Below are 20,291 nucleotides of genomic sequence, written 5' to 3'. Positions count from 1 at the left end.
TGGATTGATCGCCGCTCAAAAGCCGTAGCTACACCCAGACTTAGAGAGACGCGAGGAAACAATTTGCTGTATTTCTACCCCCTTGAATCTTCAGCCTCGCGGCCCGTGTAGAGATATATTCTATATTCATCAAGGTCCACAGAATCGCTGTTCGGCATGGACGCAGACCAGAAGCCATGAATGGGTCGCTCGGGTCAGCCTCTGTTGGCGCATAGAACTGCCTTGCAAAATATCGATGTGTTCGGCACTGCCTGGTGTTTAGGCAGTGAATCCAACAGCCATTACTGCCTCACCCTTGGGATTCACTCCAGCAACCCTCAATTGGGAACAATATGCCCATTCACTGCCTCAAAACAAAAAACTTTGCACGCGCATCTGCCTCCCAACCTTTTCCCTCTCCCATAAACATCTTCCCACAGACCCTCGCATCCTTTTGATTCCTTACCATCATCCATCATCCACTTCCATCAGACCAAGAGAAGCACAATCTCGCGAATTGTCCACTTGACTTCGAATTCCTTCGATTCTTTCCCATCGTCCATCTTCCAGTCTCACAAGAACGAGCGAAGCAAGACCATAATCACTCTCGCAGATTGTCGAGCAGACTCCGCGTCCTTTCGAATCATCGCCATTCATCCATCTTCCAATCCCACCACACCAAGAGACGCAAGGTTGTAACCGCTCTCTCAAACTGTCGAGCTCTCTTCGTCACAACCACTTCCACCCTCCTCATTTGTTGCAAACCTGAACAGAGGTCAACCGTCGACAACAACACGAGATCTTCCAAACACTCCATCTCCTGAGACCGACAAACAACATCAACAGCATCCTCGAAACCTACCTTCATCATGTTGTCCTTCAAGTGGACCCTCCTCTTCCTGCTCTTGCTCATAAGCAATGTTACAGCCATCCCTGGAATCAACAACCAAGACATGCAAATCTTGGTTGGAGCTGCGGGCGCAGTTGGTGTTGTGAGCATCCTAGGCTGGCATCTTGCCAAGCATCCAAAGGCTGCGGAAGACAAACTTGTCGCCGTATTCCAATCCGTTCAAGATGGTATCCAGGTCATGGAGTCCAGCCTATCTCCTACTCCGACCGCCACATCCACAACCTCTGAAGGCCCCAGTGTTATTGTCAAGACAATCATATCGGAAGGCAACACAGATGGGACTCCTCAGTCGATAGATCCTTTAGCTGAGCCCAAGACACGGTTCTTCGAGGTTGGCGCATGGAGCAATGGCACGATCACTCGTATCGAAGAGATTATCAGCTTCCAGGTCCACAACACCAACGATACGAATTCAAACAGCTCTGTCACTGCCGATAACGATACTCTCGCTCCTCATGAATGGCTCGATCATGAAAACTCTCAGGCTGAACGTGTTTCCAAGGGCATCAACCTACCTGTGCATCGACCTTCTGCTCTCAATGCATCCTCTGTTCCCTGGAACCTTGCGTCTATCTTTGCGAATGCGTATGCAGACCAAAAGACGAAGCCCATCGTTGAGTTTGCAAGGAGGAAGTTCTTCGTTGTCCGCGACTTCTTGAACAAGGCGCTCGGTCTTTTCCTGAAGCTGGCACCGGCTCCTCAAGCCTTCATTCTGGTCGGCATCCCGCTTCTGGCCAACATCGGCACGGTAAAGAAAGGCCTCGTGATCTTGTCCCGCTTTGCTCCTCTTGCCCTCCTCTATCTGCTTGACGATCTAAGCAGATATATCGAAGGGTATCCCAGGGGAGAAGCGGAACCGGAGCTCACCATCGAAGCTGATACTCAACCATTGCCTGTTGATGAGTTAGTGGTTGCCCTCGATACGCTGGCGGATGTTCCACTGGGCACAACTCCTGCCACTCAATCCACGTCGAGTCTAACAGAGACTGAAGAGGACGATGGAGCTGAAGCATTCGATGTTACCATCGAGTCAGACCAGCAGAGCACACAGACAGCCTGGATCGGTAACGTAGCAGACGACGAAGAAGAGAGCCTCCCAATGGTTCACCCCGAGCATTACACAGACACGGGAATCTGCAAGAGACTATGTGAAGGATCGCTTCAAGCACCGCCACCTAGGGACTCAGCCAGGGTCCTGGAGTTCATTCGCAACCCGCGCGCTCGAAAGCAGAAGAAGGAACATCCACCACCGCAAAGCTCAAGACCTGGCTTTCGCAGACCAGGGCAGAGGCTCGTTCTCGTCAGATCGGCCCTGCCGTCGGGAGCACTGCTTTCCAACACTGAGCCAGAAGCCCAAGTTGAGGCTACAAACCTGCCATTGCCACAAGTTCCAGCTGAAATCCCCAACCAGCCTCAACAGGATCCTCTGACCACACAGGCTCCAGAGTGCACTGCTGCCTCCTTGTCCGAGCGAGCGCCTTCCTCCCAATCGGGTATGAGTGTTTTGCCAGCTTCAGAAGACATGCCCATATTGGACAACTCACACGAGAGCGAACCTGCAGATAGCCAGCTTCTGTCAATCGCCTCCAATGAGCATGACCTCACCGACGCCACTTTTACAGAAGGTCAAGGCACCACAACGCCTTCTGAGTCCGTCGTATCTCCCGCCTGTGCACCCGTCTTGTCGACTCCCATTGAGGATCACAAGAAGGACGAGGACCAAGAGCCCCAGCACCATCCTCCTGCTCCCACCGTGGAAGTCAGCGAAGATGAGAGCGACATTCCAAATGCCTCTGGTCCACTGGCAAGTGTCCTCGAAACCATCGTGGAGGAAGAAGAGCCGAAGGAGAGCACAGACCAGTCTCAGGCCGACGGTGGCAGCAGCAACGACGAAGCGTGCGAAAATTCTTTGCCCAGTGAAGAACCGCCCTTCTCTGGCGACAGCACCGAACTTTCCACTGCTGGCTTTGACGAGCTATTCAATTCGGACACGCCAGTATCGACTCCGTCCAAGCAACCGGTTGTCAACCGCTCCAAGGGTACCGACGAATGTCGTCCTAGTATACTCCGCAGCCTGACGCCATCTGCAGAAAAGACAACGACCCGGCCTAAACCCAGCCGTGGAGTCACTATCGCGGCCGACGCTGATGGATCGGTGGTCAACCACACCCGCCACTTCCTCGAACATGAGGCGCCTGCAGCGGTGCAAGAGTCGATGGTCATAGATGCTCAAGGACAAGCAGCCACTGGCGTTCCACTCTCGGCCGAACAGTCGACACCAATGACCACTGCGTCTAGTGGCGAGCAACCACTGTTGAACCCTGCTGCAGAAGATCCGACTCCTGGATACCAAGTTCAAGAGCAACAGCTGCCCCTTGGTACGCCTGGAATCGATCCTGCTTTCCTTAGGACCCTGCACTCGTGGAGTAACATGTCTGCTGAGTACCAAGCGCAAACTCTTGCCGAGAGTGCGCAGAGCACTGCATGCCCCGCTGTTGCTTGCGAACAAGCGCCCTCAGATCTCATGGAGGTGGTCAAAGCTGCATCGGAAAGCGACCCTCTGCAATCTGGGCTGGAAGATATGAGCATAGATGCTGAGTTATCGGCCCGCATGCATCTGTTATCTTTAGAAGATGCGCCGGTGACCATGGACTTTGAACAGCCGGTGCCCATGGACTTTGACCGGCCGATGACCACGGATTTTGAACGCCCGGTGGCTATGGACTTTGAACCCGGCGGCCCTGCGGTCGAATTTCAATTTCAATTTCCACAAGAAGCACCACAAGAGCTTCCTTCGCCAGTGCTACCGCCTGGCTATGAGCCTGCACGTCCGGCAGGGATCTTCCATGAGCAGAGCGACTTAGCAGCTCCAGGGCAATATGACCAGATCGAAGTTGACACAGAAATGGAGGAAGACTTGATGCCGCCAGAACATGTCGAAGGGCTTCTTGCGTTCAACCATGGCACAACATCTGAGACTCCAGCAGCGGCGAGCAATGAGCAGCAAGAACCTATGGCTCCAGAAGATATAGCCGCGCTTCTTGCGTTCAACCATGGCACAACAGCCGAGACTCCAGCAGCAGTGAGCAATGAGCAGCAAGAACCTATGGCTCCAGAAGATGTAGCCGCGCTTCTTGCGGTCAATCAAGGCACAACAGCCGAGGCTCCAGCAGCAGTGAGCAACGAACAGCAGGAATTCATGGCACCAGAAGATGTAGCCGCCCTTCTTGCATTCAATGAAGGCACAACGTCTGAGACTCCGGAGGCCGCAAGCAATGAGGTTGGTGATCAGCCGGTAACCGAGCCACGGCCGTGCAAAGAAAATCTCCTTCAGTCTCCAATTCCTGGTCTAAGTATCCATAAAGATGCGGACCTAGAAGCGGAACGTCGCGACAAACCGAACGCTGCTAAGCGTGCACGAGACGGCGACGACCGAGTTCCTACAGACCCGTGGGCTGACACCCCCCAAGCCGATCGGATGAGGCAATACGAGGGTTGTGACCGAAAGTACGCGTCAATGAAATCTGTGACTCTCCGATGCGACCCTTTGGTGGCAGCTGCGCTTCTTCAACAAGAGTCACAGCAGACTCGGCCGGCGGTGAACCCCTTTGAGAACCTGGAGCACACGACATATCCAGTGATAGATCCAGCACTCCTTGGTGAACCTGTCTCCCAGGCACGCGAAGATAGCGATGCCCCCCAGGTTGGCACACAACCTCAGCATGGAACGGGTGAGATGTATCAAGAATACATAAACGTGGATCAAACCGCTGATGGTGACGACGACCTTCATGAAGAAAGCGGCGTTGACAATCAAGTCACTCCAGGGGATGAGGAAGACAACCACGGCCAAGGAGAAACCGGCGAATACCCTCCACTTGAGGAGGAAGGGGCTCAAGAAGAAGTCGACAGTCACTACCCTGAACTTGAGGATGACACCTTGGGATACGTAAGCGTAGACCATGAGTCTGAAGACGCCGTTCAAGATCATGGCGACTCCTCAGAAGACGAATTCGAAGCGGCTCAACGTGCATATGAACGGCAGAGAGCGATAGCTGAGGCGTACCGCACAGGCGAGAGTGCCTATTCGGCGAATGCCGAACACAATGCGGATGAAGAAGATGATGAAGAGGAGGAGGAATCCGAGGAGGAAGACGAGGAAAGTGACGAAGAGGGCGGAGAGGACCCTTGGGACGATAGCGATAGCGATGACGGCTATGGTGGAGGATATGGGCAGGGTGACAGTGAAGGAAACGGTGATAGTGGAGGATCTCAAGAACGGCAAGGGTTTGGTGAGGAGGAGGACGAGAGTGAAGAAGAGCTGAGCGAGGATGACGAGGACGACGACGACGACGACGACGACGACCAGTCCGCCGACATGCCGGGAGAAGAAGACGGCTTCCCTTGCAGGGAGAGAATGTTCCGTGAGCTCAACCAACTTCAAGCAACGACTCCCCAGCCTGACACCATAGAGGAGCCATGGCGAGTGGTCGTCAACGGTCGGCGGACATACGATCATGCATCTGTGGCTTCAAACATATGGTGGTGTGCCACAGTGGGCAGGGAATGGCTGTGGGCCAATTGGGACGGCATCAGAAGAGTACATGGCCGGTACATGATTGCTCTTTGCCAGGAAATCATCGGTGACCATGAGGAACTGGACTCTTAGAGAGGAGCCCATGGTTATTGATAGCGGCAAGAAGAGACCGACGCCCCTCCTGACACAGAACCATGGTTGTGCCCCATGAAGCCAATGAAGCAATACTCAAGCATTTCCACATACCTCTTGTTCGTGATTCTCGCTCTCGCTTTTTTGAACGCACCGACTTCGTACCGTCGAGGCCGTCTCCGGGAAGCAAAGTGCTACGCCTAGTCACACGACTGTTAAATCGGATTGTACTCGCGACAATCTGCGCGGTCTTTTCTGCGCCCCGGGATCTAAGTAACTGCCGAGCATCGATTGCTTTGAGATCGACGACCAAAGTAAGGTAGCAGACGAAAAATGGCTCATATCTCCAACCTCGTGCAGAACCCGGAGGAGAAGACTAATTGATTTAGTCAGCCTGCCACCTGTTTCTGGACCACCACAAGAGCACGGTTAGGAGGAGGAAACGAGGGTTGGCTTGCCTAAGGCTGCCATGTGAGGAGCCACCCCGGCAGATTCGGCCGAGAAAGTTGGGGCCGAAGCCCGGTTTTCGAGAAGAGTCCAACATTGCGAGAATGTCCATCTGAGAAATCGAAGGGGAGGAGAGCGCAACTATGAGGCCACTCGGACCATTCATCGGGTCCGCCGGTGCGAAACGAGACCGAATCCGACAATACGGTAGAACGGCGCCATGTCAAGCTTCCAAGGTTTGCAGGTGTCTCGCTGCAATTGGAGGAGACGCCGCAGGAATTTACGGAGACGGAGGCGGAGCACGCTCGAGTACGCTCGAGGGCGGAGCGGATGAAAGGAATTTTTTTTTTTTTGAATTGAGTTATAGTATTAGTCCGGCTGTCTGGGTTGGAATGTGACCTGAGGGTCAATCGAGAGTGGAAGGAAAGAGAGCGCAGAGACCGAGAGACATAGGAGGCGATGGAGACCCGTCACTCATCCGGGGGACTCGATTCGAGGTTGATGAAACTGATTTGTCTTGCTGCGAAAGTGAGGTGAGTTGAGACCGATTTGTCGTAGTCTGATACACCCCGGGGGGGATCCATGGACGAAGCGAACAAGTGGTACAAGCCATGGTTTCCTTGCCACGGCTTGGTACGCAGCGTGTGATGGTCCCATGGTCCCATGGTTCAGTAGTTCACATTTTGCTGACCGCAGGGGGAAAATGAGAAAGGAAATAAAGCCTCAATACTATGGCCGTCTCCGGCCAAATGCCTTAACCCCGGGGACTCACAGGTGGCCAGATATGGGACTGAAGAATTCCAAGCTTGACGAGATGATCAATAATGATGGAATCGTCAATCACTGGAAGTAGCCGCTTGAGTGCCGCTGGCCTGGGTCCCCGTCGAATGGGAAGGGGCACGTCAGGGTATCTGGAAATGCAAATACTGGTGCCTGGAGCCTGAGAGTTGGGGGCTTCGGTATGATGCTCCCGTTTGAGCATGGACCAACCCCCACCATCCAGCTCAACGGGCCCCTAACACATGCAGGGCAGCAGCTGGATGCCCCCCCCCCCTAGCCACCCTGAAACCCGCAGGGCTGCCCGCCATCGTCATAGCCGGCCGACCGACTAACGAACTAGGTTTGGTGCCCTACCTCTCATCAGCTATGGTCATGGCAAGCACGTAGCAACATGGGTCCGCATCCGTTCCCACAAGCTGCCACTCGTAAATCGTATCTGATCATGGTCCACGATGGGCCTCGTTGTGACTACTACTACTTGATACACTTTCAACCTTCCTGAAATTCCTGAATCACGGCCTCTTTTTCTGCCTGATTGATCGCCTCTGTACCACGTCTCTCCTTTCCCATTTCCCATCTTCCATTTCCCCCAGTCCTTTTCGAGGTGAGCTTTTGCCATACGCAAATCCTCGTCCCTCCACAGGCTCCTGTCGACCTTCCTGCTTGGTCACTCAGTCCTGTCCCATGCTCCAGTGGCGAAGAACCCCGTTCCAACAAGTTCGCATACACGATGAATTCAGTGGCTTACTCCTGCTAAACTATCCGGATTTCCGTCCTCTCCTACCGGGTACCTGCATTCAGCGTAGTTCCACGAGTCCCTCTCCAGCTTATACAATCCCTCCTTGAGGTATTACGGCGGTGGCGGCGGCTCCGGCAAGTCACCATGGATCCTCATGGCAGCATTGATGGGTTGGGTTATGACATGTCCCAATTCGTCTCTCCGCAGCCTCCACAAATCTTCGGGGCCTACAACCCAGACGGCACTCCTATACCTGCGACCCTCCCACCTGGTGCATACTTTGGCGATTTCAATGATGGAGGTGCCGACGAGAATGATCCAAAACGCCGGCGCATTGCAAGGGTGCGCCTCCATACATAGCTACCAAACAAGGCCGTGTCTTCTGACGGTGACTGCAGGCTTGCGATATGTGCAGAAAGAAGAAGATAAAGTGTGACGGCAAGATGCCCAAATGCGGTCACTGTATAAACTACAAGACGGAATGTATCTTCACACAGGTCGAGAAGAAGCGGAATCCTCCAAAGGGGTATGTAATCTGGTCCCTGTGCAACCTCATAGCTGGGAAACTGATGGCCGCGACAGAGCCAAGTATATCGAAGGCCTCGAAAACCGCCTTGGGCGCATGGAGTCGCTCTTACGGATGTCCGGGCTCCTCAGCGAAGAAGAAGCTGGGAAAACAGACTTGGGTACATTGGAGAAGCGTCTCGCCGAAAAGGCCTCTTCAAGGGACTTTCCAACGCACAAGACAGACTCTCCGGGCGCTGCGAAGAGTGGCGCCAATTCTGCGGCGGCCGAGAACTCCCCAAGACCTGCCTCCCAACGGGACTCCCTTGAGACTCCCCGTGATAATATCACTTCACCGAGTACGGATGGCGAGAGACCAAGCCGAGAGGAAGTAGAGAATCTTTCCGAGGCCATGTGCTCGCTTGTCACCAACAATGTCGGTGAGACCAGATACATTGGTAGGTACTCTCTTGCTTCATTTCCACATCCGTGTCCCCTAACTGTGTTCAGGATCGTCTTCGGCCTTCTCCATCTTCTCGAGTAAAGGTATCGAGTGGGTCAATGAGAAGACTGGGGATACCTCTTTTCAGGAAACCATTCAGAATGCCGTCAACGACGATGATACCAAGTGGCAGTACTGGAAACCTGAGGTTTTTGGAGACATATTCGTTCGCCGAGTCTTCAAGCCGCTGCCACCAAAGGAAGAAGCTTTGTCCTTATTCAAAGATTTCTTTGAGAACTTTAACTGCATGTTCCCATTATTCCATGAACCTACTTTTATGCACCTTGTCGAAAAGCAATACTCCAAAGACCCGTACGAAGGAAGCGGGTGGTGGGCGAGCATCAACGTCGCTCTCGCCATTGCTTACCGCATCAGAGTCATGAGTAATGTTGTTCCGCAAGAAGACGACCAGAAGGCGTGGCTTTACCTGAAGAATGCCATGGGCGTCATCACTGAACTGACCATGCGAAACACCGATCTTCTCAGTGTCCAGGCGCTGCTCGGCATGGCTTTGTTCCTGCAAGGCACACCAAACCCTCAGCCGTCCTTCTTTCTGATCGCTGCTGCCATCAGATGTTCACATACAATAGGACTCCACAAGCGAGGGTCTGCATTCAACCTCAATCCCATCGAAGTGGAACAGCGCAAGCGAGTCTTCTGGATCGGGTATCTGCTCGACAAGGATGCCTGTCTTCGGGCTGGTAGACCGCCTGCGCAGGACGATGATGACATGAATGTCGAGCTACCCTCGGAAGATCCCCCTGATAACATTGGCAACGTCCCATTGGCAGACGGCAAGAGCAAGATCAATCTCTTCCGTCTCATGTGTGAGTTTGCCATTATTTCCAGCAAGGTGTATCGTCAACTCTACTCCGTCAGAGCTTCGAAGCAGAGTGACGGAGAGCTCTTGAACACCATCGGCGAGCTCGACAAAGAATTGGAAGCTTGGAAGGACAGCATTCCTCTCGACTTCCGACCCGAACACGAAATCAAGACGTCTCATACCCCGCTCATTCTGCATATTGTCGTCCTTCATTTCTCCTACTACAACTGCTTGACGACAATTCACCGGATGTCTGTTCACCACGGCTATTGGACCAGCCGACTGTCGGAATATGCCATCCAAGGTCTCAACGCAAGGCCCCTCAATCCAAGGGTCTTTTCTTCTGCGGCACTCTGTGTTTCAGCTGCCCGAGCCTCGATCCACCTCATCAAATACATTCCGCAAGGTGACTTTGCTTGCGTTTGGCTAGTCCTATACTTCCCCGTCTCGGCACTCGTCACCCTTTTTGCCAACATCCTGCAAAACCCCCAAGACACCCGTGCACGAGCCGACATCAAGCTGATGGACCTTGTCGTCAATTTTCTCTCGAATGTGGCGCATGACGAAGGCACTGGATCGCTGAACCGCATGCTCACTGTATGCTCGGAGTTCGCCCGCATTGCCAGAGTGGTGATTGAAAAAGCAGAGAAGGAAGGCTCAAAACGAAAACGCAGGCTTGTGCCGGAAGAAGTCATGCGTGTCAATCAATCAGCCATGGCGCAGGTGCAGTCGCAGATCAACGGGCGCAAGGCTGGATCTCGGAGATCAAGCGGCGCCGGAGCCTCACCACGTACCACTACGAGCAACATACCACATACTTCCACCACCGCCGCGCCCGTGACGCCCCTTGCCAGTAATGCTGCGGGCAACAACATGAATTCTAACACTCAGTTCTTTAACATGCCGGCCCTTGACAACGATTATGCTGACATGATTTCGGCGCCAGGCCTCAGCCCAGATCTCAGTAGTCAGCAAATGCCCAGCTCCACCATGTCGCCTCTCAACGTCGGGTCTTTTCAACAACCTTTTGTCCCTCAGGACTTGTGGCAGATGCCTATGACTTTTGAGTGGGATTGGGCGGAGACGTTTGGGCAGCCCACTTATAACGACTTTATCTTGAGCGACACTATGAATGACGGGATGATGCCTCAACAATGATGTATGATGGAGATATTCGTCCCAGTATGTACATGAGAACACCACGGTCACCTTTGAACCTACTACGGCGTTCATGGCGAGAAAGATTCCACTCTCTGAGATAGAGAGCAGGGCTGTTCCCGCTGGGCGGCACTGTACCAATACATGATACCCCATTCTTGCCATACAGACTTCCTCGTACCTTTTCCTAGTTTTCCTCCTGCCTCCTATGGAATTGTTCTTGCCGCTTGCGCAGTGACTGAGGTATGTTGACCCTGTATGGTGTTGACCTTCGTCTGCGCAAACTCCCTCTTCTTGTCGCAGCCTCGGCTGACTTCGAGCAAATAGGTATCTTGGCGGCTTCATTTGCTGAGTTTGGGTCCGGCAGGATGTTTTTAGCAATCAGCTCTGTGAATGGCCCGCGACTACTGAATTGATTCACTTCAGCAGAAGTTTTTTCTCTCTTGAATTCACTGTCCGAAAAGATTTTCTCTTCTACAAGTTCGTCTCTGTCCTGATCATCTTTCACTTCCATTCTTTCCACATTTTTCAGGACTCTTGATCATCATCAACAGACAGTGTATCCTGCTCGAATCATTCCATCTTGCACATCATCAGACACCATCCTGTTCACTGCGAGAGACCAGCTTTCCGCTTTGATTCGTGTTCTTCCTGAACTTTTCCCAGATCTTCCTGAACCTCTTCCTCAAGTTCTTCTTGAACTTCTTCCTCAAGTTCTTCCTGAACTTCTTCCTGAACTTCTTTCTGAACTTCTTCCTGAACTTCTTCCTGAACTTCTCCTTGGGCCTCTTTCTAGAACCTCTCCCAACACTTCTTCAGGATTTTCTGCAAAGACTCCTTCCAGACTTCTTCAAAGACTCTCCCTAGCACTTCTTCCAAGAGTTCTTCAGGACTTCTTCCAGCACTTCTCCCAGAACCTCAGAGGCAAGGAGTGAAACAAAGCCTCTTCCACTTGCACCGGTCTTGGGTTCGGCCTTCTCTTGATCAGACATCAGTGGTAGGTTCATCCTCGCCGCCTAAATTCTGGAGGAAACAAACTAATACATTGTTTCAGACCTTTGTATCAGCGCTTTGTTTGCCAGATCCCTTCGTTGTCTTCCCAGATCAACAAAGCGAGGTTGCTCCCTTGTTTGTCGACAGCCTTGGTACTTTTCAAACAAAAGAACCTTTCCAGATCACTCCTGCGACACCATCCTGCCCTCTCTCCATCATACCGCTGCCCTAACACCGGCAAGCTCACCATCCACCAAGCTCCTCACCTTTGCTCTCAAGAAAAGTAAATACATACAAAGTGTTCAACATGGCAGCCAACCAAATCATCTGGATGATGGTGCTGAAAAAGCTCGGCGTTTACGACTGGTGGGCAGCGTCCGAGAGACGCTCCAAGAGCTCTCATGTCAAACAAGAAGACTTCCCGCCCAATGCCAAAGACTTTTCTGGAGGCTCCCTCTTCTCGTCCGACATTTGGATCGAAGGGCAACGCGTCGTTGTGCCTAAGGCCGCGACTGGACGGGTCAACCTCCCCGCCGCCAACAAGCCCGCCCTCCTCCTCAAAACATGCATCCCTCTGACGGTTGAAGAGGGTGTCCTGCGACCAACATGCCCGGTGATCCAACGGCAAGCACGGATCGAAATTCCGGCCATCGCCGGCATGAATGAGGTCTCTTCTCTCCCTGTCGCCAGAGGCAACCTGGGATTCATTCCTGGGATTTTAATCTCTCTCCTCGTCGTCGCCGTCCTCTTTGCTCTCGCCAACCTCACCAATTGGCGCAGACGCGCACTCCAAGCCGAAGATTCGGCACAGCGCCGGGAAACCATGGTCTGCGACCATGAAGAAAAATTCCGTGTCCTGAGAAGCGAAATCGAGGGACAGAAGGAAGAGATTGCCTGCCTGGAGAAGGACCGCGAGACCTATAAAAGCAGCAATCAAGCTCTCGAAAAGGAGATGAAAGAGGCCAAGGAAAAGCTCGAAGAAAATAGAGCATCCATGACTGCAAATGACGAGCTCGCAAGAGAACAGCAAGCGAAGCTCGAAGAGAAAGGCTCCTTGATCACGGAGCAAGAAGCCACCATGGCGAAAAAGGACTCCTTGTTTAAGGAGCAAGAGGCCATTATGGCAGACCTGATCAAGGAGAAAGAAGCCATGATGGCTAAACAGCACTCCTTGATCGCAGAGAAAAATGCCAGCATGGCCAAGCACAAGGCCGAGATTGAGGAGCAAAATGCCAGCATGGCCAAGCAGAAGGCCCAAATCAAAGAGCAAGCAGCCACCATAGCCAAGCAAAAGGCTCAGATTAAAGAGCAAACTGCCAGCATGGCCAAGCAGAAGGCCCAGATTAAGGAGCAAAATGTCAAAATGGCGAAAAAAGACTCCTTGATCAAGGAGCATGAAGCCATGATTGCTAAAAAGGACTCCGACATCGCTCAGAAAAATGCAGCCATGGCCAAGAAAGAGGCCGAGATCGAGAAGCAAAATGTCAAAGTGGCTGACCAAAAGGCCGAGATCAAGAAGCAAGCAGTCGCCATGGCGAAAAAAGACTCCTTAATCAAGGAGCAAGAAGCCAAGATGGCTAGACGAGACTCCTTGATCGCGGAGCACGAAGCCACTATGGCTAAGCAAAAGACCAAGATTGAGCAGCAAGACGCCGTCCTGATCGAAAGAGACTCCTTGATCAAGGAGCAAGAAGCCACGATAACTCAACGAGACTACTTGATCACGCAAAAAAAGGACAGAATCGCCAAGCTAGAGGACGATATCGAGGGGCTAAATCAATTCGAAAAGGACCGAAATGCCGACTTCCTCAAGGACTTTGATGATGTGCAGGAGAGCAGAATTGCGTCGCTACAGTCCCGGTTGGACAGGCAAGAAGAACATTACGGCGATGAACTGAGCAATGCGAAGGACGCTCTCCAGCAGAAGGAGAACGAGATCAAGGAGAAGGCTGACGCCGTGGCCCGACTTGAGGAGGAGAAGGAAGCCGCCGCAAAGGAAGCGAGCGCGCTCGGCGGCGTCAGAGACCGCCTGACGAAGCAACTCGAGGAGGCAAACAAGGAGCTGCGGTCGGCCAAATTTTTCGACAAGGACCTCTCGCGCCGCAGGGAGGAAATGTTGGCGAAGCAGACCAAGCGGCTTCACAATCACACCCTCCACATCAAGGCGCTCAAGGCGCAGATCGAGGGGCTGGGCAAAGTGCCCGTCTCCCCGCCCACACCAGCGGGCGACGCCACACCTGCGCCAGCACCAAACCCGACGCTTGAAGTACCAGAGGCTCCTGCGACGACTCCGGCGCAGCCGTCGACGCCTGAACCTCGCCCGTCCGCTCCCACGTCTGGCCGTCAATTGACGGACAGTCGCTGGGCCGATGCGACCCCTCCGAGCGGGCCTGCCGCCATGCGCGGTGGGTTCCAAGGACGCGGTCGTGGACGTGGCAGGGGTGGGTACTGACTGTGAAGGTCCTCGTCAGAATGAGGTCGGTGGATTGATATGCTTGCTTGCGGTGGAGTGGATTGGCAATTGGCAGGGTCGGCCAGGTGGAGGATATGGGTTATTCAAGAGAGTTTTCAAGTGCGGGATCGACGGAGAGAGAGTTTGGCAGCACGGCCAGGTGGAGGAACAGTAGGTAGTCAGGGTCATTACTCAAGCACGACATCGACGGATTGCCCGTATGGCAGGGATGGCCAGGTGGAGGATCAGGGGAGTATTTCAATCCAAAGGAAGTCGATAGTCAATTCAGATTTGTCCACATTACATTCGAAAGTCCCTCTGTTTCTCAATCCTACAGGCCCAGACCCTCCGCGAAGTCCTTGCATGTGGTACAGAAGCCCCATGTCTTTGCGCAGTTGAATTCGATGCTGTCCTGGCTGCTCGAGGGACTCGTCGTCCCAGCGCCATCGGAGAGCAGAACCACATCGTAGCCTTTTGAAAATGCCTGGTCCAAGACAAACGTCCGAATCAGCCATATTCAACGGAAATCTTCTAGTCATTCAAATTTCAAAAAGGGAAGATAGATACAGAGGAAGGAATGGTGATAGAATGATAACTTACATCCTGAAGACTCCCTCCGACACACTGATCTGTGTTTACTCCAGTAAAGAACAATGTCTTGATGCCCTCTTTCTCCAGGAACTCGGTACACATGGTACTTGGGCCCCATAGCCCAGACATGCGGTTCTTATGGATCCATACGTCTGGAGGGTTAGCATTCTTGCCGTCTGTTTCGTGCGTCTGTTTCAGTTCCGGGGTCAAGTCAGCATTCCACGTATCACGCATCAGAAGTCGCCCGCCTTGAATCGTGCTGCCGTCGTCGAGAGTCACTGGGCCAACTTCACTCCCCAGTCCCTTGTAGAGCCGGGGATTTTTGCCCGATGTTTCGATCTGAGGGTCTGGGAATTCGTGGCATCCCTCGTTGACGCCGTGCGAGTCCACAGCTGCCTGCTTTTTCTCGACCTTGTCGTAGGATTCGAATTCTGAGACGAGAACGGTTTCGAATCCGAATGCGCGGAGAGTGCCCGGCGGCATCTCGGCGATCTCTTGGTCGGTCAAGCCCCAGTTCAACCAGATGATGCGGACGCCGGCTTTTCGCGCCGCCGGGATAGCATACTTGAGAAGCTGCTGTTGAGCGATGAGACCCTTGGAATTCTCTGGCCGTCCGAGATTGGGAGAGAGGAAGAAGTTCTGCATGTCGATGATCACGAGGGCTGATTTCGGTGGGTGGATCGTGATGGGGAGGGTGTTTGTCTTTACTGTATAGTTTGGCGTGGGCGTGGGCGATGTGGGCGTCGCAGGGTGCGTGAGGTCGAAGCCTGCTTTGGAGTCATAGAGCCAGAAGGTTCCATTTGGATTGCCGACGACGCCTTTGCGATGGTTTGGGTCTGTATTGTTCATGGTGGTTCTTGGTGGGTGGTATACAGGACAAGGCTGGAGTGGAAAGGGGTTGCCTAGGATAGAGAGAGATCCCTGGAGCACAGCAGCGAATACAGGACGGCAGCAATGAGCTTCGACAGTTCTGTATACAGCAGAGATGATGTTTTAGAATTGAAGAGGCTGGTCTAAAGCGACGATCCGTTGGATAGATATAGCATTGGCTTCTTTGCTCTCATCCATCCATCGGCAAGAGACGCACACACAGACTCTCAATACCCCGCAGCGAAAGAGATAAGAACCTCAAACAGGAAGGAGCGGCTGCTGGGCGCACCTTCATCTACCGGTGCTTCTCTGGCTTTCTCTATACGGCCATCTCCGTGCACAGGCCGTCCAATACAGAACAAATATCGCTCTATGAGTTGGTGCCTGAACTGAAGTCCTCTTACCCAAGATCCTGGGTACCCGTGTACCTGTGGTGCCTGGCGAGCTGGTTAAAACCTCCCACCTGCTGCCCCCTCGTGGCTGCTCCACGCTGCTCTTCTAGGGCTCACGCTCTTTTATTACTAGGGTCCTTGCCCAGCAGCGGTGACGTCAAACGCCTATACGAGCACAGTCCCGCCCTTTCTAGGCTCAAACAGGCATGACTGCGTTACTAACCGCCAGCATCACCAGCATTGGGTGGCATTGGTTCAGAGGCTCTGGGCCCAGCGTCTGGTGGGCACGAGATCCCTTCTTATTCTTATTATTCTACCCCACAAATTTCACAATGCGCTGGTAAATAAATCGAAAACTGTCCACAAAAGCGCTGGCCTTTCCATCACCAGACACCCGTTGAAATTCGCCCCTCCTCCTCCACCGCCTCTTGAGCTCTGATCAACTTGTCACTCTGGTTCACTTGCAGTGACTCTTGCTTTGCATAGCGGTCCTTATTTATATTTCATTGTCTTCTTGCTGCCCCTCGACATTTTCCTCTCCGCAACCACTCCGTCTTCGCAATGGCTCTCCTCCAAGCTCGGGTCAAGAGCATCCTGTCAGGCGACACCTTGATCATCACCAATGCAAAGGGCGCTGAACGAACCTTGTCTCTGGCTTACATCAGTGCTCCAAGGTTGAAAAGAGAAGGTGACGAGGTCGGTGGTATAACCCTCACGAGACCCACAACCGGCATGCAGCTAACCGGCACAGCCCTTTGCCTTTCAGTCCCGCGAATTCGTCCGCGAGCAGGTCCTCGGCAAGGTCATTCAGTTCCAAGTCCTTTATGCTATCCCCACCACGAAACGTGAATACGGCCGAGTCAGACTCCCCAACGGTGCCGAATTGCCCGATCTCATCGTCCAAGAAGGCTGGGCTAAAGTGCGTGAGGATGCCGGCAAGAAGGAGGACGACGAAGATGCATTGGCATACCTTGACAAGCTGAGGTCGCTGGAGAGTGATGCAAAATCTCAGGGCAAAGGTCTATGGGCCAAGGGCGGTCAGATCGAGAACTCGTCCGAGGTCTCCGACCCAAATGCCCTGGTTGAACAGTACAAGGGCAAGAAAATCGAAGCTATCGTTGAGAGGGTTCTGACGGGAGACCGCTTGATTGCTCGTCTCATGCTCACTCCCACCAAGCACATTCAGACCATGCTTGTCCTGGCCGGTATACGAGCTCCCGCGACCAAGAGAACTACGCCGGAGGGGAAGGAGGTCCCGGCCGAGCCTTACGGCACCGAGGCACACTCCTTCGTGGACGAGAGGCTACATCAGCGCAAATGCTCCGTCGAGCTTCTTGGAGTGACGCCGCAAAATCAACTCATCGCAAATGTCCTGCACCCCAAAGGGAATATCGCCATGTTTCTGCTTGAGGCTGGTCTGGCTCGCTCGAATGACCAGCACGTCACCTTGCTGGGCAATCAAATGGCCCAGTTTAGAAACGCCGAGAACGCGGCAAAGAATGCCAGAAAGGGCGTCTTCACCGGTGTTGCGTCTTCCAAAGCTGCTGGAGTGCAGGAGGCGGATTTTACAGTTTCGAGGATCTTAAATGCCGAAACAATCTTTCTTCGGACCCGATCTGGCGACGAACGCAAAGTAACCCTGTCCAGCATCCGTCAACCAAAGCCTTCAGATCCGAAACAATCTCCTTTCGGCGCTGAAGCAAAGGAGTTCCTAAGAAAGCGACTAATCGGAAAGCACGTCAAGGTGAGCATTGATGGCAAGAAGCCGGCTTCGGAAGGGTTTGAAGAACGCGAGGTGGCTACTGTGACGGTGGCCGGGAAGAACGTTGCTTTGGCCTTGGTGGAGGCCGGCTATGCGTCAGTCATCCGACACCGACGAGATGACGACGATCGCTCGCCCGATTACGATGCTTTGCTTCTCGCTGAGGAATCAGCCCAAAAGGATGCCAAAGGCATGTGGTCGGACAAACCTCCTGCAGCAAAACACTATCAGGATTATTCGGAGAGTCTCCAGAAAGCCAAGATGGAAGCCTCAGTGCTGCAAAGACAGAAAAAGGTCCCAGCTGTGGTCGACTTTGTCAGAGCTGGTTCGAGATTCGTGGTTCTCGTCCCCCGCGAGAATGCAAAATTGACTTTTGTCCTCTCCGGCATTCGAACGCCCAAGCCAGCACGTCAATCCGGGGAGGCCGCCGAGCCGTTTGGACAGGAAGCCTATGACTTTGCCAACAGAAGATGTATGCAGCGTGACGTGGAGATCGACGTTGAGGATACCGACAAAGTTGGCGGATTTATTGGTACCATGTACGTGGGGCGCGAAAATTTCGCGCGGGCTCTCTTAGAAGAGGGCCTCGCCGAAGTTCATGCATTCTCAGCCGAGAAAAGCGGTCATGCAAATGAGTTGTTTGCGGCCGAGAAAAAGGCCAAGGAGGCTCGAAAGGGCATGTGGCACGATTGGGATCCAAGCAAGGACGCCGATGAAGACGAGGCTGTACCTGCTGGAGACGGTGCGAATGGCACAAATGGAGAGGGGGCTCAGCCACCTTCGAGAAGAAAGGACTATCGCGATGTGATGGTGACTCACGTCGACGAGACCGGAAAACTCAAGGTTCAACAAATTGGCGCTGGGACCGCAAGCCTGACAGAGCTCATGAATGCCTTCAAATCCTTCCATTTGAACAAAGCCAACGACCAACCATTGCCTGGACCACCCAAGGTCGGAGATATCGTTGCTGCCAAGTTCACAGTTGATGATCAGTGGTATCGAGCCAGAGTAAGGAGAGTTGACCGTGACGGGAAGAAGGTGGATTTGACTTACCTTGACTATGGCAACTCGGAAACCATTCCCTGGACTCGACTCCGGCCTTTGACCCAACCACAATTCTCCACTCAGAAGCTCAAACCCCAGGCGACTGATGCCGTCCTGTCCTTCCTCCAGCTTCCGACTTCCGAGCAGTATCTCCGAGACACCGTTGATTTCATTGCGGAGCAGACAGATGGGCGAGAGCTGGTGGCGAATGTGGATTACATTGCTCCGGAAGGGACGCTACATATTTCTCTGCTCGACCCGAAAGCGTCCAACAAAATCGATGAGAGCATCAACGCGGAAGTCATTCGAGAAGGATTGGCCATGGTTCCAGTCAAGTTGAAGGCTTGGGAAAGGCAATCCGCAGACACATTGGCAAAGTTTCGAGAGCTCCAAGAGGAAGCGAAGAAGGAACGGAGAGGCATGTGGGAATATGGTGACCTGACGGAAGACTAGTTCAGCCACAGCGGACATTCACAAGGTAACTGACTAGGCATGGATTCAACGCAGCTCGAGCGCATGAATGGCTCGAGAAGTTTAGTATTCAAAACAAAACAATATCATACATATTTTTCCTTCTGTTCAGCCCCGTCAACGTCCTTCACCCACCCCAGCCTGTGCTTCACGTTCATCTCAACAGCCGGCACTTTTTCCAGCAAGCTGGCGTCGTCGAGCGTGCCCACCTGGATCACAAGAATATCTTGCGGCCCAGCCCAGTGTGGTACTGCGTAGATGGGACTCCCACAGTCTGGGCAGAAGGCGAGGGAAAATTCAAACCCTTCATCGACATGGGTCGTCTTGACCGTCTTCAAGCTGCCGTTTGTGAGGGTGAATGATTTTGAGGGAACGGTCAGGTTGAGGGACGTGAATGCCCCAGTGATTTTACGGCAAGGGCGGCAGTGGCATGCTTTGGTTTGCTATTTCTCCAAATGAGACAATCTCTCGGTATCGTACAGCCACCGGTGGGATGCGGGCGCCTTACCATTTCCACGGCCTCAGGGTCAATGTCGAGATTGAACTTCACATTGCCGCAAAGACAACTTCCTTCGACCATGGCTGGAGTGTGTGTATGGCAGCAGTATCACCTGCGGCCAAGCTGCGGATGTGAAAGTGAAAAAGCAGAGATAATCCCCAATCTCGATAGGAAAGTGAAGGGTAATAAGATGGCTTTGTTCGTCGGGCGTGCTGAGCCTTGATTGACAAGCATGAAGATGCCATCTAAGTGCTTAGGCCTCCCACCTGCCCAGCATGAGGATGAGCCTGGCCTTATTACCTGGGTATCTTCTTCACAGCCTTGTCGGCCGACAACGGCTCTGCATGTTCAGGGCTCTATGGCCAAACTTACCTGCTCATGGCTGATGAACTCAAACAGCAATAACTAGGATGATTGTGGAAAGGTACTCTGCGAGGTGTCATAAGCCTTTACCGTCCCTGGGCCCCTGGTGGCTTTTGGACGCAGCCTTGCCGGAACAACAGTTCTTCCGGAGCTTCGGCAAGGCGCCACGCGCGAGCCACGACAATCTGGGGACAAGCGAGCAACAAGCCAATTCTGCTTGAATCTGCAGGGTCTCCATTGTCGCCCAATAATCGGGCCCGGGCACTGCAGCACCTGTAGAAGCCAAATCCTCATCATCTTGCCGGCTGTGACAGATCGTGTCTTTGAATCATTCAACCAAGAT

General features: G+C 53.2%; 6 protein-coding genes across 6 annotated transcripts; 4 read left to right on the top strand and 2 right to left on the bottom strand.

Annotated features, from left to right (window-relative positions):
• Nucleotides 1–848: 848 nt before the first annotated feature.
• Z520_06215 (uncharacterized protein) lies at nt 849–5,558 on the top strand (the record flags this gene model as incomplete). The annotated part of the gene is made up of 1 exon (XM_016776716.1): nt 849–5,558. One exon carries the CDS (start codon nt 849–851, stop codon nt 5,556–5,558), a length of 4,710 nt encoding a protein of 1,569 aa, XP_016632258.1.
• A 2,110-nt stretch (nt 5,559–7,668) lies between these two features.
• On the top strand, nt 7,669–10,511 carry Z520_06214 (uncharacterized protein; the record flags this gene model as incomplete). Its single annotated transcript, XM_016776715.1, has 4 exons — nt 7,669–7,866; nt 7,923–8,050; nt 8,107–8,486; nt 8,539–10,511. 4 exons carry the CDS (start codon nt 7,669–7,671, stop codon nt 10,509–10,511), a joined length of 2,679 nt encoding a protein of 892 aa, XP_016632257.1.
• Nucleotides 10,512–11,811: 1,300 nt separating this feature from the next.
• Nucleotides 11,812–13,956, top strand: Z520_06213 (uncharacterized protein; the record flags this gene model as incomplete). Its single annotated transcript, XM_016776714.1, has 1 exon — nt 11,812–13,956. One exon carries the CDS (start codon nt 11,812–11,814, stop codon nt 13,954–13,956), a length of 2,145 nt encoding a protein of 714 aa, XP_016632256.1.
• Nucleotides 13,957–14,287: 331 nt separating this feature from the next.
• On the bottom strand, nt 14,288–15,396 carry Z520_06212 (uncharacterized protein; the record flags this gene model as incomplete). The annotated part of the gene is made up of 2 exons (XM_016776713.1): nt 14,288–14,440; nt 14,557–15,396. The coding sequence occupies 2 exons, from the start codon at nt 15,394–15,396 to the stop codon at nt 14,288–14,290; spliced, it is 993 nt and encodes a 330-aa protein (XP_016632255.1).
• Nucleotides 15,397–16,370: 974 nt separating this feature from the next.
• On the top strand, nt 16,371–19,068 carry Z520_06211 (uncharacterized protein; the record flags this gene model as incomplete). Its single annotated transcript, XM_016776712.1, has 2 exons — nt 16,371–16,505; nt 16,561–19,068. 2 exons carry the CDS (start codon nt 16,371–16,373, stop codon nt 19,066–19,068), a joined length of 2,643 nt encoding a protein of 880 aa, XP_016632254.1.
• Nucleotides 19,069–19,172: 104 nt separating this feature from the next.
• On the bottom strand, nt 19,173–19,666 carry Z520_06210 (uncharacterized protein; the record flags this gene model as incomplete). Its single annotated transcript, XM_016776711.1, has 2 exons — nt 19,173–19,529; nt 19,595–19,666. 2 exons carry the CDS (start codon nt 19,664–19,666, stop codon nt 19,173–19,175), a joined length of 429 nt encoding a protein of 142 aa, XP_016632253.1.
• Nucleotides 19,667–20,291: the final 625 nt, after the last annotated feature.

The sequence above is a fragment of the Fonsecaea multimorphosa genome (genome assembly GCF_000836435.1).
Source record: "Fonsecaea multimorphosa CBS 102226 unplaced genomic scaffold supercont1.11, whole genome shotgun sequence".
NCBI lineage: Eukaryota > Fungi > Ascomycota > Eurotiomycetes > Chaetothyriales > Herpotrichiellaceae > Fonsecaea > Fonsecaea multimorphosa.
Note: the sequence above shows the minus strand (reverse complement) of the source record. Positions and strands in the feature narration are given on the sequence as shown.